Source organism: Oenanthe melanoleuca, chromosome 3, assembly GCF_029582105.1.
Source record: "Oenanthe melanoleuca isolate GR-GAL-2019-014 chromosome 3, OMel1.0, whole genome shotgun sequence".
Lineage (NCBI taxonomy): Eukaryota > Metazoa > Chordata > Aves > Passeriformes > Muscicapidae > Oenanthe > Oenanthe melanoleuca.
Window position 1 is genome coordinate 81,023,673 of NC_079336.1, and position 17,739 is coordinate 81,041,411.

The following is a 17,739-nucleotide window of genomic DNA, read 5'->3' on the forward strand; positions in this document are numbered from 1 at the left end:
TCTGATAGCCTGTGTTGTCTTCCAAGCATAATATTAACACAACTTTACAGCTGCCTGGCCCTCCTGCTGCATCCTCCTCTTCCTCCCCTACCTCCTGTCCCACTGCAGCCAAGCTGCCCTTGACTTTGCAAACACAAACTCTGCTTTTGCTGGTCTCGTGTCCTTTCAGCTGCACACCCGGAAAGTATCATGGGTATAGAAGAGAGTGTTTCTGTTGAACCTGATTTTAAGGCTAAATTCATGCAGGAAGAGCTCAGTAGAACCGAGTTTCTGGTTTTGAGTGGGCTGTCCAGAATTTGAGATCATGCCCGCTCTGTTGATGGAGTCATTGATGAAGCAATTATCTACTGCTAATTTGGGGTTCTGGAAGCAAATCCTAAGCAATCTTTAAGCATGAAACTGTTCTCTGGAGTAAGTGTTGTGTGGACAGCACCTTGGAGAGCCATGGCCGTGGCTGTGCCATTGCAGGTGGGTTCTGCACGTGCAGCTGAGCAGTGCCTGCTTTGTTGTGCTTCTCTGCTTGGAGGAAAGCACAGCAGTGTCCATCCCATCCCTTCCTGTGGACTTGCACTCATCTGCACTTTACTGCTACTATTTTGGGTTCCCTTTACTCCCCAAAGGAGCAAACAGGGTAAGCACAAAGATAGAGATGCTAAACTGGAAGCTTTCTAAACACGGCACTGGCAGCAATGAGGGACAGGGGAAGGTAGAGACAGCTGGATTTGTGTCTCAGCCACCCACTGTTTAAGCTTGCTGTGCCCAAATTGAGAATCTGCTCTGATGACAGGGTGCACTGAGTGCACCCAAAGCCCTTCAGGCACAGCCTGTGACAAAGAATTCAACTCTTCATCCTGGCACCACGCCAGGCATGTCAGGGTGTTATCTGCCATCATCATGGCTTTGTAAAGCTCCTCACATCTGCTGGTTTTGAGATCTAAGATGAAGCTTTTACCTGACATCTGCAAAATTTGGTCAGCCCACTGCAACCAGCAATTCCTCCAACCGATTTTAGATTCCCTGGAATGCTGAGCTTCTCTTGGAGTGAGGCTCTGGTGCGTGGAGGGAAGTGAACTAACTGTGTTTCCGTTTAGCTAATTAGCAGCTCTGTCTTGGCCAAAGAACACACCATGCACCAGCCATTTTTCAGCTGTTCCAAGCCTGCCTGACTCTGCTGAGGCAGCCAGAGGGAGCTGAGAACCAGCAAAGCGCCAAGGAAGGGGCAGGATCAAGGGCCAGATTCTGTTCAATCACATCCCATGTAAAGCTCAGTAACAGGGAATTTACAGGGAATCGCTGCAGGTCACCAGGGGCTGAAAACAGCTAACAAAATTCATTGCTCTTTTTACTGTTCAGCTCTTGTTGCTTTCAGGATCTGGTTTTGAGCAGTTCCCATTCAGAAAAAAAGAAGTCCCTCCTTGAGGTATTTCAAGCTATCTTTCCCCTGTGGCCCATTCTCCTTCCCCCAGCACTTCCTGAAAGCACTGGTCTTTTGACATAGATTTAATATATTTAAGAATTCTTAATGACCAGCTTCTCCTTTATATGCTGCATCCAGTTTTTAACGGGACAGTGTGAAGGTGGAGTAACATAGTGTCAGGATGTGGGCATGAAGGGGAAAGCCAGGCTGAGATGCCTCAAAGGATTCAGCCTGGATTAGTAGTAAACAGACTGTAACACACAAATGGGCCAGGAGCTGGGACAGCTGAGTTTCCAGCAGGCAAAATCTCTACTGTATGTGCATTGTGAGGGTTACTGTGATCTGCAGTACTTGTGTTTCAAAGTGCAGCTTGAACTCTTATGGCATCCTTCAAGAGAAGGGGGTGGTGGGCTTGGTGCTCTACTCTGTTTCTGCTCCCAGAAAAATGATGTGCTTATTTTAGGATTGACAACATTTGGAATCTTAATATCATTTAGGTTGGAAAAAAACCCTATGAGTGTTGATGCCTTCTTGGTAGCAGGAGACCTGAAAGCTTTCCTGGAAGTTCAGATGGATGAGAAGAGGAATGATACAGGAGGGATGGACTTTTATACAGGCACTTCTCTGAACCTTGGTTTCAGTTGAGGTCACTCAGACTAGGAGGAAGAGCTCTGGAGGCCCCAGTTCTGCAACAAAAAGCAGTGGTGATATATACAGCATGTGGGAGAAGCTGGAATAATGACAAGAGATGATAAATTATGACGTTAAACCCACAGGATTACACAGTTTAAGAGCAGCCAGATTAAAATGAGTTTCACTCAACAACAGCAAAAAATCAGATTCCTTATAGTAATAAGTTATTATAACTGATTTCTCACTAATTGCTGACTCATCATGCAACTTGCAAAGCCTGTCTTGTTGCTTGTCCCGAGGTAACTATTCATAGAAGCTTTTGGGTTAAAACATAGAAAGAAAAATGAAAATGATATTCAAAGCAATTCAAACCACACTCTATTGCAACTAGTATTTATTAAAAATACAGTGGACGAAAAAAGCAAGCCTCCAAAAAGTAGTCAGCTCATCAACATATATTACACCATGGCCCACCCAGCACCACAGAAACACAGAGCACTCTCAACCCATTTCTCTCACAAAATGTTGACTCATGTTTGTTCATTACCTATAAATGTGCATAGCTTAAAGACTTGATAATGTAACATGAGCATAAAATGGCACCAAAGTCAGTTTGCTGTGCACTTCCAGCCACTCTCAAACCAAGGAAGTGGTGAAATGTGCGTTAAGTAGCGACATGTGCGTGGTGATCATCTGTGTGCTCAGCAGTCCCTGGTATGGCCCTGAGTCCTCATGACAGCAAACTTCTCAGAAGCCAAAGAATCACCTGTTCAAAGCATTGTTTTATTACTACTGAGTATATCGAGTTTCTTCTTCATTTTCAAGATTAGCTAGAGCCTGGGGGGAGGGCAGGGTGTGTTGTGCATGGTGAGGGGAGGTGTTTCTGTCAGTCAGTTGACTTAGCAGGCTACATGTGTGCTTCCTTTTCCTGGCACCTCGTTTCCACGCTGAGCTAAGGATACTTTTGTGCTATGGGTACAGCAGCTCCACAGATGAATGCAATCTCTTGTATTTGCAGGACTGGGGGGGATTGTTGGTGTCAGTATGGCAGTGCTAGCCACACTCCTGGGAAGGACAAGATGTAACAATGAATGTAAATTGTCTTGCTTCTGGACAGGACACGGGTAATTTTTGCAGGAGTCAAGAGGGGGCATGGCTGACAGCATGGGGGGTTATGGGGACCAGGGAAGGGGTCTTTTCCATTAGTGCCTGTTCCCTCTATGACTGAAAGTGCTACTGCTCATTTTTTTATTCCATTGCTGCTTCCAGTAAATTGTTTTTATCTGAACCCATGATCTTTACCTACTGTGACTCCAATTCTCCTTTCCAGCCTGCCACACGGAAGGAGGCGTGAGTGAGAGTGGTACACTAAACTGAGGAACACCATTCCTAAACCACATCACTGATGTACAAATAGTTATGGCTTCTGGGCACCAAGCTTTCCAGATTTCTTTCCCTTTCAGCTATAGCTGCTACGTCTATCACTTTATGTACCTTATCTCACAGTGACAACCAATGAAGAATCAATTCACCTGCAATGGAGAGTGCCTTTGTTCTGGCTGGTGTATGAGATTTGTGCTCCCATTTGAGACCTGTGCTTTACTTTATGTGAGCAGAATGTGTGTGCCAGTGTGGTGTGCTCACAGTACTTTAATCTCTTGAGCTTAAGATGATTTTTGGTGGTGTCTTTGACCTTACTAGCATTGTATTCAACCCTGTGTGCATGGAGGGAGCACCCTGAATCATGTGCAGCTTCACATTAGCCATAAAGAACCACTAGCACCCTGTTTAGAGCACTTAAACATTTGAGAAGCAGTCATTAATACTAACAAGAATGCTGAGCAATTTCTTATGTAGGACAGTTAATTACCAAACCTAATTAATGCTATGTGGCTGTGGCCACTGCTACATTTATGGGGACACTTAAGTGCTCCAAGGCCAGAAGACTTCATGGAAACTAAATTAGAGAGAAACATGCAGGAAAACTCTCTGGCAGAGAAAATATAACTACCTTAATTTTCCAAGTGCGCACCAGCATTAAAGTCTGTTTCATCTGTCAGGAGTATGCAGGTTGCTGGTTACTAGGAGCTGCATAATAGCATTAAAAATTTGGAGTCTTCTAGGGCTTGGTGCAACATCCCTTTCTAAAGCTAGGGAGAGCTTAATACTTACCTCTGTGCATGGCAAATTAATCTCTTAAGCATGCAAACAGAGCATCCATGTATTTCAGTGCTAAGGTCAAAATGCTGGAACATGCTTCTAACATTGTAAAACATATCTTCCAGATCAGAAAAATAATTCTTCCAAACCCAGAAATCTTCTTTCTGCATTATGTCTTACAGAGCACAAGGCAGAAAACTAGGCAGCTGCCTTTTTTTTTTTTTTTTTCTTTTGAAACTGATATGGGGATATTTCCCACTTGCAGGTGTCTAATGAGGAAAGGCTAAGGGAGCTGGGCCTATTCAGCACCCAAAAGAGATGACTGATGTTCAGTGTATATCAGTGTCTAAGGGAGAGATGCCAAGAACACAAAGCCAGGCTCTTCTTGGTGGTGCCGAGCAATAGGACAAGAGGCAAGGAGCAGAAATGGATGCACAGGAAGTTCCACCGAACTTCACTCTGCAGGTGACTCAGCACTGAAAGAGATTATTGAGAGAAGTTATGGAGGCTCCCTCATGGGATATATTCCAGTCTGGACACAGCTCTGTGCATGTGCTCTGGGTGACAGAGCAGGGAATTTGGACCAGGTGACCCACTGTTGTCCTTTCCAACCTGACCCATCCATTATGGGATTCTTTGATTCTGTGAAGGGAAGCAGTAGCACTGCATAGGGATGGGAGCTGCACCTTGACACTAACTGTTCCATGTTTATAATATCTGCTGTATGGTGAAGTTCCCCAGCTGTGTTCTTCTGTCACCCTCTATATTCAATGAAGGAGGTCAGGGAAAAGATGGGCATTCACAATTCTGAAATCTTAATCGTTGACTTAAAAATAGTTGCCAAATAACAGCACTTTCAGCAGTGGCATAATTTCCAGAGCTCACAGTTGCATGGTATGATGACAGCAGGTGTATTTCACAGCACAAAGAAATAAAAACATAAACCAAAAACCTCTGTGGTATAAGCAGGAATCTTTTCTCAATCTCTTCATGAGGACACTGAAATCAGTATGGAGAAGTCTGTCCTCTAGGAAATACACATGGTTTTCAACAGGGCTAAGTGGCTCCACTGTTCACCCAGCAGTGAGCTTACAGAGTAAGGCAGTGCTGGAGGCATGGGGCTGCTGCACTGTACACGCCTGCTGAGGTCTCCAAGCCCACCAGCTGAGCAAAAGGACTTCTGTAAGAGGCTGAACAGGTGCAGTGGTCACTTGGAGGGCTGGAAGTATCTGGATATTATCTAGACCCTTGAGAAGTCTCCCCTCTGCCCACCTGTCTTACTAAGCAACTTCAGCTCTTGGATGACGATGTCATGAGTGACTGCTTTGCACATGTCATACACTGTCAGTGCAGCCAGGCTGGCAGCTGTGAGAGCCTCCATCTCCACACCTGTCCTCCCCCAGGTGTGACAGGAGCTGCGAATCACCACTGCATGCCTGGCCTCATCCAGGCTCAGAGACACCTCAACATGGTACAGAGGGATGTTGTGACACAATGGGATCAACTGGCTGGTCAGCTTGGCTCCCTGAATTCCTGCAATTTGGGCAACTGCCAGCACATCCCCTTTCTTCACCTGGTTTTGCCTCACCATCCTGAATGCCTTCTCACCCAGGAGGACCACGGCACCAGCAACAGCAGTTCTTCTGGAATCTGGCTTCCCTCCAACATCAACCATTGTGGCCCGTCCTTCCTCATCAGTGTGAGTTAAGTTGTCAGAGGCACGAGGTACCTTGGTGCAAGATCCTGAATCCCTGGTAAGGAATTCAGATCCTGAGTACACCTCTTTGGACTGACAGTCCACAGGAACTTGGCCAACAGAAGCATCAAGGCACTTTGTATCAAATGTGGAGCTTGGGTCCTTCTGGAAGACACAGTAGCCTCGGAGCTGGGTTTGTAGAATTCCTGTTGCTATGTGCTGCTGTTTCTCTGGGTGAGATCCTGGCAGGAAAAGTTGTCCTGTGAATTTATTTTTCATTGATGCTTTTCCCTTTTGTTTGGGTAAACTCGCTCTCAAAGTCAGCCAATGGCTAAATGTGTGGCCCCACTGTTTTGAATTTAGGGGATTCTGTAGGGCATCTTGGCATAGTGGGAATGACATCAATGCAGGCTCTGGGGAAAAAAACAAAAAGTAACATGAGAAGAACATCTTACTAACTGAAAAGCTAAGCTGTCTGTAGCAGCTGAGAACCCTGTCAGAGCATTGCTTGGGACTTCCTGTGCTGCAAAAACCTCAATAAGCCTGAAAACATTTTTTCCTCAAGCTCCTTCTCTCTCATCACTTCCCTGCATGTCCTGGTTTGCTATTACAAATGTCAAGACTCAGAACACTCATTTCAAGGTCCTTGACAAAAAGAAACAACTTACTTTCTAAAAGTATCAACACCTGTTGAGAAACAGCAGCCGAGAAAGCTTATAGGAGCATCAGTTCTGAAGCAAAGTGAATCACAGCATCTCAGAATCCATTTGGGACCATCCCAGCACCAGCCTTCTTTAAAAAGCCTGGCAGGGTTAATAGGAAATTCTTACACTCAGATTCTCAACTCTGCCTTTCCAAACACCTCCCTCCCAGCACAGGCAGCTGCACTTCCTCCTTTCATCTCCTTCTGCAGGGAAGGGTCATGCCAGCACTTGAGGACAGCAGGGACCAGAAGCACTGCAACTGCACTGTCTACAAGCTCAGAGGGTGATGGGAACCCCTTGTATTATTGCCAGCTCTTAACATGTTAATGACAACTGAAGTTTAAGCATTGGAAAGACCACAGTCCCCTCACTGACAGATTCTAAGTCTACTCAGAAGCATTTTCTATGTTGAGCTGGCAGAGCTCCCAACTGGCAGAGAGGTAGTAAGCCCTCCTGCCCCTTTTCACCATTTAATCCTTTGGTTTTGGCATTTGCACAGGGCTAAATGCCAAGTGTGAAGACAGGAGGAGTCTCTTTCACATACAAGTGAATAAAATGTTTTGCAAGCAAAGAAAGCAGTATAGAAGTAAGTGCCTAAGCCCTGGTTTAACAGCAAAATTGGTAAGCATGTTTCTTTTTCTGAAGCTCCTCTTTTTCTCTGAGAAATGTGGAATTAGGTAGTGCTCAATAACTTCCTCTGGTAGCTCTGGTATTCAAGGACTCCCTTTTCAGCCTATCCAGAGGTGCCTCAAAGCAGCTTCCTGCCCCTCTGCTGCCCAGGCACTATCCATATGGCAATCACAGACACAGTGTGGACAAAGGTCTCATTGTGCTTCTCCATCTTTTTTAAAAACAAACCCACCAAACTCTTCCTTGTTAGTCCTAGCCTCTGCTAAAACAAGACTGATGCACTTAGCACCATTTTCACCCAGAGTACCCTTCAAACACTGGTCTGAAAGTATCATTCCTGAAGCTTAAATCAACTAGATTTCATGACTATAACCACTGCAATAACCTAAATTAAGGCAAAGGCCTTTTTTCATCTGCAGCTGATGGCCTATACAGTAAAATTAAGATTCCTGCAAATTTGAAGGCATGTGATTACCTCAGAGGAATGGGATTAAATGGACATAAATGTACTGAGTGCAACATTGCTCTGCTTTAGAAAAGCACAGAAAATTACTTCTCTTATTCCTCTTCTCTTGCTCTCTCTTTTCATAGTGGGGCCTAACCTGAATATTCCTTTTAAAATCCAGGAACTCAAAGCACTCTGTTCTTCTGCATTCCTTGATTAGCTCTAAAGCTGAAGCTAAACCCCTGTGAAAGTGTCTTGTTTTAAGGAGAAGCCAGACGGCAAAGGCAGACAAGTACTTCCTTCCACAGGGTAAACACACATGGGTGGGAGCAGGGAGAAAAGTATGCTCAAGTAGAGTGGGAAGTAAACAGACAGCAAGAGATGGTAATGAGTGCAAAGCATCTTTGCTTTTCTGAACAACCTATACTTCTTGAAATTGAACCTAGTCATTTCTATTTGCACCCAAATTGCTCATATACCTACAAAAAAAAAAAAAAAAAAAACCAAAAAAATGTGGTTTTCTACTGCACCGTATATTGAAACCATCTGACAAATTCTATCTCCTCATATCCTATTACTACACCTCAAGTTTAATTGTCTAAGCTTCCAACTGGCACAATCTCAGGAGGAGAAAAGAAGGCAGGAGATACTTAAATTAATGAGGAAATTCCCATAACTGAAATGAACCCAAGAGAAGAACCACCTGCTGAAAGGAATATTTTGATTAAGGGCAATAAGATATAAACCATATATCAAAGGACTGGACAACAGCAGTGCAGGGAAGACACTAGGTTTGGCTTACTGGATCTAGCAAACCAATTAGTGATTTCCACAGCATTCATTAAATTTCATTAAATTAATTCCATACACACACTCCCCCACTGACTGCTTGCACGCCAGCATTATTTGAAGTCTGTAACTAATTTAAAACACAATTAGGAAATCTCCTAATGATTCTCCATGTGTCACAGTGGGATATTCTCCACTCATCTCCCGTATCTCCACTGATGCAGTGACTGCCAGCAGTCAGTCTCCAAGGGAGATGGAACAGCTCAAGGAGGAGGACCTGGACAGGCTGCCTCCTTCACTGCATGTAAGACAATGTTAAAGCACTTTTCAAAAGGAAGTTGGATTGATCTGATCTGTAGACATCCAAACATTGCTATGAATTCTAACTCTGCAGTGTGGGAATTCTTTCAAAAGCAACTTGAAAAATTATGTAGATCCCAGTGAGCTGTCAAGAGTTTAATACAGCATTTTTCATCTTAAAAAAAAAGGCAAAAACCAACCATTTTTTTTTTCTTATGCAGTAAATCAATACATACTTTAAACAAAGGGTACTCCTTACCATTTTTCTGGAACACAGTGCAGCAGTGGCCAAATACAAGCAAGCAAATACACAATCTTGCACCAGTCAACATGGAAAATTATGGCCCTTTAAAGTAGCACACCAAGTGAAAAAACACTCCATGTGAAGATCTATGTTAAATACCTCTGTGGATCCTATTTCCTAATACTGGCAACAAAAGTACAAGCCCTAGGGGCTTGGTTTAAAAATAAAGTAGTTGTTATTAAATCACCTGTTGCAAAGACCTGCAAATTAATGCAGATACTCCCCAAGGATACCACTTTTAAAACCTGTGTTTTAAGCTGCCTAGAAGCTAACCTCCTCCAAAACACCAATGGGAGGATGAGAGTTTGGATTTAAAACATAATGTTCATGTCTTTCACCCTTGTTTGTTTTTTTTACCCACATGTTGTTGATAAGGAATAAGCAACATCTTGCAATTGACCTCACAGAACTAACTCTTCTATTCATTTCTTGAGCTTTTTGGAAAGACAGCGATCTTACAGAATGGGTAAACATAGGCATGAAGAACGTAAAATCACACTGAAGGAGATGTTAAAAATCAGTAAGAGAACCACAGCAGTGCTACATCACTCATGAACAAGCTTCAGGCAGAAGGGAAAGTTAGTAAACAGCTTCAATAGACACTAGAAGGAAAGGAAAGGCTCTTGGTTCATAGTTCTTAGTTATGTTCTGAGATTTTGCAGCAATAAGAAGCAACTTCAAAAGAATGAAGCCTCACATCTCAGATTCTAAAGTATTAGTGAGGTAGGAACACTTGCATTTCTGTCAGCTTGATGGCTATATATATATATGTTATAAACAAAGTTGAATTTCTTGATCCATGGATAAAACTCCATTCTACATCCTTTGTATTTATATGGCAATACAGTGAAAACTCACCTCAAACTATCTTGTAAGTAACTACACTGTTCTACTTAAGTACAAGGAAGCTGATAGGAAATAAAGTAGGAAAGTTGATTATCCCTTTGGAAAATGTAATGAACTGTCATAATTAGAGAAAACAAAACCAGGGAAACCAGGTAAGGCTTTGTAGGGACACTAAACCTTTCCTCCTTTTCCACTTCAGTGTGTTAACTACACCTGGCTAATTAAGAAGCCCATTTCTTTGCCTAAATCTAAGGCAGAACCACAAGCTAGACTTAGGAGCCTAATCTACTCTGCTTTCCCAAAGGCAGAAACCAAATAAAGTCATTGTATGTTTTTTACGTACTGATTTGTCACCCACCAATCAGGACCATTGGCCGGTTTTTCATCCGGGAAATGTTAAACATGCCTAGAAATAAAATAAGGAAGACATAAAAATCCCAGCTTTTCAGGCTTTAAGTCATGCATCTGCTTTACATGTTTAATTTTCTGCTCTTCACAGTGCAATCTGCATACTAGGAAAAACAAAGCTCAGTAAAGACCAAGGGAGCTGGAGGAGGGGGAATCCAGTGCAGTATTATTTGAAACTACAGCTTGCCTGAGTATCCAGGCATCCAGCTGCTCTGGGTCTGTCACACTGCAGAACCCTTTCCCAGAAAGCTTGCCATAATGTAAATTACAGCCTACCTACTACAGAATTCAATCTATTTGAGACTGTCCTGTCTCTAACAACGGTATTTGACTGTTCTAGTTCCATAGCTAAGCTGTTTTCAACTGTTCCAGTTCAAAGAAGTTCAATCACAGAAAGCTCCAGGGACAATAATGAGATTAACCCAAACTGGGAGAAGATACACAATGTAAGGTAGATGCTGCTGATGGCAAGATGACTTCAGTAGATTCTTCCCCATCCACCCCCTGCTTTCCCAAACCAGCATTCATAAATAAAGGGTCTACAAATAAAAGAACCAATCCCTTCACACCTTCCCTTAGGTTTATAAAGCATTATTTTATCTGGGTCAGACCAATGTCCTTTGCAAGTTACTCTACACTTAGATTTAAAAGCTACCTTTAAATTTGTTTTACACATTAGGAAAAAAGGGGAAAACCTATACGTATTAATCTGTCAGAATCTGCAAGAAAATAAAAGGACAAAAGCATATTTTTAGTGTATAGGGGACTTATCCATGATTATAAAGCCAGTTCATGTACAAGAGGTCAGCACTTCCAGCTGGAGCCAGATTACAAAAAATCAGGTTCAAATGTGAATGTTTATATCAACATAAATTCAGAAAAGATGAATACAGCCTGAGAATGGTCCTTGAATTGTCATGGACCTTGTGTCATGACCTTATGCAGAGCACTAATGTGCACCCACAAAATCCAGCATGGTGAAAAAGAGACTTGTCACTTCTAGAAAGATGTTAATGCAGTATCAACAGTTCACTTTAGTCCTTTTACACCAAGCTAGTTAAAAAAAAAAAAAATGGGATCCAGTACAACTACTTAGATTTACAATTTGCTGAAGTTGTTGTGAGCAGTGGTATTCGCATCTATTTGAGAAGAAAAGTCAGTTTGAAAGTCTTTCAGGCAGTTTGGATTCTAACTCTCATGGAAGGTTATAAGTACCAGGACATCATTTTCCCTATCACTGCTGTTATTTCTCAAGTACAACAAACATACCAGCATGCTGTTTCTTTTTTCTGCCCACTGCTGCTCCAATGATTTGAATCAACTCCTCCTCTGAGGCACCCGACCGTAGGTGATCCCTCAAGGACACTTCCGAATTCCCAAAAAGGCACACCTGCAGCCAACCCAGGGAAGTAGAGGAGGAGAAAAGAGAAAGAATAAAATAAATTACTTTTACAAGTATTTGGTACTAACCTCAGAGTGAAGAGTTTTGAAGAGGCCTATCCTACTGAAGGGAACATTTATGGAGATTGTTTTCTTTATCTCCCCTCCTGTACACTCAGACACAGCCTGGGATGTTTATGCAGCCTAAACTCATTGGGCCTCCAGGCTGCCTAGGTCATCTCATGTTAGGCAGCAGCACAGCTGTTGTCAGTATCAGGTGACAATGCATAAGTGCCAATTTTTAATTGAAAACTTTAATTTTTCCCCAGAAACTGCCAGTTTCAACGTGGCAGGAAATGGCTATCCCTCCTTGTTCTACAGTCATTAAGCAAATGTACAGGCTGCTCTTGAAGGAGAAGAGTTACAAGTTGTTTGGGATAGAAGACAGGATCCTTGTGGAATGCAAAAGCTAAGCCCTCACAGCTGTTTGGACCCTTTTTTAATGGGAAATCATCTGCTTGTCACATGTTTAAGATGATTTTGAATCAAAGATTAGAATAAATATTTATATTTACTGGCCTTGCAACCATATTTTATAACCATAGTTAACTATGGTAGCAAAACAGAAACCAAAAAAAAGGTGATGTAACATCTCCCTAACAGCCTGACAAAATGTAACAAGAATACATACAGGATAAATAAACAGGAGCTAGCTGGTAATAATTACACACTTTTACATCCCAGCTACTTTTAGGGCATGAATTTCAACACTATTTTCACTGCATTAAATCAAAGAAAATCCTGTTTCACTACCAACCTTTAGATTCCCATCTGCTGTTATCCTCAGCCGATTGCAGGATCCACAGAAGTGCTCTGACATGGAGGTGATAAAGCTGATTTGTCCCTGGAAATGTGGCACCTTGTAACTCTAAAGAAATGCAGAGGAGAAAAAAAAAAAACAAAGTCAAATAAGTCAAATACAGACTCCTAGCTTTTATAGCTCCACTTGCCTAAAGGCCAGAAAATCTATTTTAACATAGATTTTCTTCAGCCTTAAGATCGTATCAAAGAAAAAGTAAAAGCAAAACCAGTTTTTTCAAGTATTCCAATCTATTCTGCTCTGTTTCTAGAAATTCTCAAACTTGTTAAATGCTTGCTCTTGTAGTTATCGACTAACAGGTGATGCCTGTAGGGAGCATGAGCTAGAAATTCCCCATTTGGCACTGTACAATCTAAAGCAATAGTATTTTCACTGAACAACTCTTCCATCAGGATTGTTAAATGTGCAGACATAGACTGACAAAAGTTTCAAAGCTGTAAATACAGGATACAGGCCTGGCATTCCTGATATCTGACTGAAAATACATCTAGAAAACACATTCTATTTATAAAGGTACAGACTATAACTAGGACTTCATAAGCATCAAGTCTCATACAGGCAGCTTGAGCAAAACCCAAGAGCTACCACACTGACTATTTATTACTTTGATTGTCAAATGTCAATGCTGAACTTGGGAGAATCTGGGGATTTGGGGCAGGAAGGGAATGGGGGTACATTTCACACGTTCTCTGTCCAACCCCACCTTGGCTGTGCTGGAAGTCTCACAGGGTAATTTCTCCAATTCTGGCCATCGCTGTTTAATTGTATCAAGCATTTCTTTGTAGCTCACCATCTTCTTGAAGTTCCATTTATTGCCTAGAATTAATAAAACCAGCCCAACCTTAGACCGTGGATTTTGTTTTCTTAAGTAGCAGAGAATCACCTTGACATTCTCTGTAAGTGTCACTTTAGCTGTAGGCGCCCCAGCTCAAACTAGTCCTTCTACAGCTTATGGAGGGAATAGCATAAACTGCAGAAAACTTCAGGCAATTCTTAATTCCCTAAAAGAGCTTACCAAAACCTCTGAGACAAGGCTATGGAGTGAATATTCACCAACCAGCTCACTTCTGTGCAAGAAGAATCTCAAAGCAGCAGCACTCACCATCAAAGGGCATGTACTCTATGAACCGCACGTCCAGGGGCAGATCCTTTGTGAAATCCACAAAGTCCAGAACTTCATCCTCGTTGAAGCCTCGCATCACCACACAGTTCACCTGCAGGCAAAGCAGAAACTAGTGAGCAGAGCTTGACCTGCACCCCCAGCTGCACAAGGAGATTGATTATATGAATTCTCTTTGTTACTTCTTTATGTGCTCTTCAAGTTTTTCTCCAGTTTTACTAAAAATTTTTTACAGTGTGCGTTGGGAGGTGAGATGGAATATAATAAATTCCTTATCAGGTGATCTGCATGTGTGGTAAAACACAACAGTTTCAGAGTAAATAAACACTGGCTTTACCTTAACAGGATGGTAGCCAAGTTCAGTGGCTTTGTGGATTCCTTCCATTACCTTGTGAAAGCCTAAGATACAGAGAGTGAAAAAATTATTTATTGTTTCAAAGCAGAATGCAAAAGGTGGTTATTTAGTACAAGACAAAGAGATGACAAACAAAACCAATCTGATTCAGAACAGAGAGCTGCAAGTAAGAGGAGCTGCAAATAAAGAGACTTTAATTATAACACCCTCACAACCCCCAAAGACTACCAAGTTACTGTGCTCAACTCACTTAGATCAATATTTAACTCATATTTGAGTAATCAACAATATTGGTATGTTTTTTTGTATTTTTGGATATCCATGTATTATTAGCATATGATTCTGCACTTCCCTCTAAGCCAGTTTTCCTTGTCTAACATTCTTCTTAAAGGGAGTGGAAAGAATTTATGAACTTCCTCCAGATGCAATGAAGAAAGAATAATAAATTAATGTTTATTTTATAATAATGGCTTGTGTATTTTCTACAATGACACAATTTCTCTGTTCTGAATCAGACAACAATGTTGCTAAGTGAATTTTAAAAGGATTTTTCTAAAGTACATTTGGGGTGGAATGGGTTTAGGAACAAGAAAAAGCCCCTTGATTCCCTGTTCCACCCTGGCTACAGATGTAATTGGCTTCCTGAAGCTATCGACTATCCATTAGTCAGAAGATCAGAGGCAGCATTTTCCTCCTTCCAAAGCTGCAGTCTCCAACAGCAAATACTTCACACATGCTAATAAAAGGGCAGTAAGTCTCAGAAGTTTTGATGACAACCCCTATGCTGCTCCCAGTCATACGTTTTCCTGCATAGGTCCATCACCCTCCTTTCCTTATCTATGATCTACTGGAAACTCAGATTCTCTAGTGAACAGATCACACCTTCATTACTCTGTAGGTACTTTAGCAGAAAAAGGCAATAATTCAGTAGTATTCTGTGCATGCTTAATATGGGATGCATTCAAAATTAAAAAAAAAAACAAACTAAAGATACAAAAATTTCACTTCACTGCTCTCTGGCTAGTAAAGGCATCATAAAGCATGGACATAGGAAAGCAGAAGAAACAATTATTTTATAAGCCAGTTCTAATGCTAATCCTGGCTGCAAAGAGTGTTGATAAGCAAGTTATTTCACACAGTGAAATCAGTCTTGCAAGCAATTGTTTGAAGTTATGGCCTGTAACCCTTCTCAGTCATCACCTACACGTGCATGTGCCCATGAAGTTCCCAGCACCTGTGGCAGATCTCATTCCAATTAAGCAAGATTGCAGGCAGATTGTGGCAACTGCTGTAAGCACAACCCAGAGCCATGAATGGGATCAAAATCTCTGCTATTGCTCAGAAAATCTAATCTGTGACCATAGGATTACAGAAAGGAGAAACTCAACATAACCAAATAGGCCAGGAAGCAACCACTTCCCTTTCATCCAATGAAAAATTACAATACTTTCATCATATTTGATTTCTTCTGAAGTCAGAGCTTTAGCCAGCTTCATAGTACAGAGAACCTTAGATCCATACAGAAAAATCCTATATGAACAAAACCTCACAGCATTTAATCCTTATAGGAAAAAAGGCTTCAGGCCTACATTTGATGATACAGTTACAGCACATCATTACCTCACTACCCTTGTATGAAACACACACAAAAAAAGGGACAGACCATGAAACAGGTTGGACTAGCTACATGCATGAAAGTATTTTTCATTTGTTCATCCCTTAGAATGTGGTAGATTAAGTAGAAATATATAGTACTCTAAAGTACTTTCACCCATCAATGAAATCTCTGACAAATTCACAATCATTTTGTCTATCCCAACCACCTGCAAGTAGGAGTAGATGTGCTGCAGGGCACCTGCACCAAAGGCACACATTTTCTGCATCTTCTTAAAACCCTACATCAACTTCCCAGCTAAACAGAGAAATTATTCCAAGTTTCTCAAGATCCTGGTAAGCTCCATAATCAGACACCACCTTTACTTTCCAGAGAAGTTATCAGCCTGTAGAAGTCCAAGACCTGGAATCCCTCTCACCTTAACAGAGCTATATCTTGTTGCCTCTGGAACTGCCACAGAAGACAGGTAGCTCAGTAGGGCAGGCACTCTATTCATTGCTCATTCCATACTTGGAAATCTCCTAGTCAATAAAAACCCTCAAAAAAAAAAAAAAAAAAAAAAAAAAAAAAAAAAAAAAAAAGCATATTTTCAGCCTTCAACCTTAACAAAAGAAAAAAAATCCCAAAGCAATAGAACTAAATGTTACTATTTTTACCTGATCTCTGCTTAGAAAAAATATCTCTGATTTGGAGACTTTTTCTCCTCCTAAAATTATTCAGTAATAGAAATTTCCCTGTTCATTGTCTATGCTGTTCAGCTGAGTGACTTCTCTCTTTGTTGGTAAAAGATATTTTTTTCTTTAAAGGCAGAAGAGAACATTTAAATGAATAAAAATTACTCTCATCCTGTAATAACTTTTAGTTTACTTTATAAACAGCACATTCCTAACAGCTTCTAATCAGATATGAAGATCTCTGGCCTTATAATTCAGGAAGCTGAAGTTTTGCCCCTTCAGTGGCAAAAGAAGGGCTTGTTCCTGATGAATGTCACAAACCAGGTAATACTCAAACACAGAGAGCAGAAGGAAAGAGCACAGTCAATACCTGTTTGTGATTAGATACTCCCATATATTACTATGGGAGCCAACTGTGCCAAGACACAACCAGATCAATGCAATAGCCTAGACTGGAAGGATAATGCTCCAGTCAGCTTTTTGACAGGAATTGATTTCTGCACCTGAAGTACTGCTCTCACAGAGACTGTTGACAAGAACACCTTTCTGCACCTGCCAGCAGAACTTCGGTTTGTTAACAGTGATTACAATGCTGACATTCTCACAGAGTTCCAGATTTCTTTCCCAGATCCTTTCCCTACATCTGAGGCTGTTGCACCACCTGGTGGCTACTTAGAGGTTTTGTCAGAATGAGAAGTTCACAGACTGCTGAAGTCAGAAAGAGAGCGATACAACATCAAATCAATTTTACTTTAGAAGGAAGCCCAACCTTCATGAAGCTGAGCTCTATGATCAGCTTCAGAATTCATTTAAACTAGAATCTGAAACACTGGGCATATCCAGGCATTTTTTAAATTTTATTTGCAACTACTTGCTCAGTAGAAGAGAAGTTACAAAGCCAACAGCCCTCCTCAAATTACTTCAGGCATGGTTTATGTTTATTCCTATTAAAAAGTAGTGGATAAAGAGCATCACTAACCACAAGCAAGACCACTGCTAGCACACCCCAAATATAACTTCCAGAAACTGCCACTATTCATGACAAGAAGCTCAGTTCTTGTGGCATCTTTGTCTCCAGAGGGTATAACAGAAACATCTGGGTTTTTTGAACAGTATTAAAGAAGAGCAGCACACAAGACCAACACAAGATTTGGAGAGTCCTCTTGACAGCTGTGACTAACCCATTATAGATTATACAACTAACCACATGACTAACTGCTTCACCAGCTCCAAGAAAAGGGGGCTCTACCTGCTAAGCATCACAGAAGGAAGGAAAAAGAGTCACTGTTGAATAACCTAGTACTGACTACTTTTCCTAGCCTCAGAAGAACAGCAATTCACTTCCCTCCCAAAGTAACTGACTGTGAAAGATACAGTAAGCAA

At 41.5% G+C, this 17,739-nt stretch overlaps 1 protein-coding gene across 2 annotated transcripts in view; it reads right to left on the reverse strand.

Annotated features, from left to right (window-relative positions):
* Positions 1 to 2,427: 2,427 nt before the first annotated feature.
* Positions 2,428 to 17,739, reverse strand: part of MOCS1 (molybdenum cofactor synthesis 1) — a 28,111-nt gene continuing 12,799 nt past the window's right edge. The window contains exons 5-11 of one of the 2 annotated variants that reach the window (XM_056487254.1): positions 14,050 to 14,111; positions 13,695 to 13,806; positions 13,296 to 13,408; positions 12,530 to 12,640; positions 11,602 to 11,722; positions 10,283 to 10,330; positions 2,428 to 6,319 (exon numbers count right to left, since the gene is read on the reverse strand). In XM_056487254.1, coding sequence (XP_056343229.1) covers positions 5,451 to 6,319; positions 10,283 to 10,330; positions 11,602 to 11,722; positions 12,530 to 12,640; positions 13,296 to 13,408; positions 13,695 to 13,806; positions 14,050 to 14,111 — 1,436 coding nt within the window. In that variant the 3' untranslated portion in view covers positions 2,428 to 5,450. Of the gene's footprint in view, positions 6,320 to 10,267; positions 10,331 to 11,601; positions 11,723 to 12,529; positions 12,641 to 13,295; positions 13,409 to 13,694; positions 13,807 to 14,049; positions 14,112 to 17,739 lie in introns of both variants that reach the window. The other variant, XM_056487255.1, reaches the window with a different exon arrangement.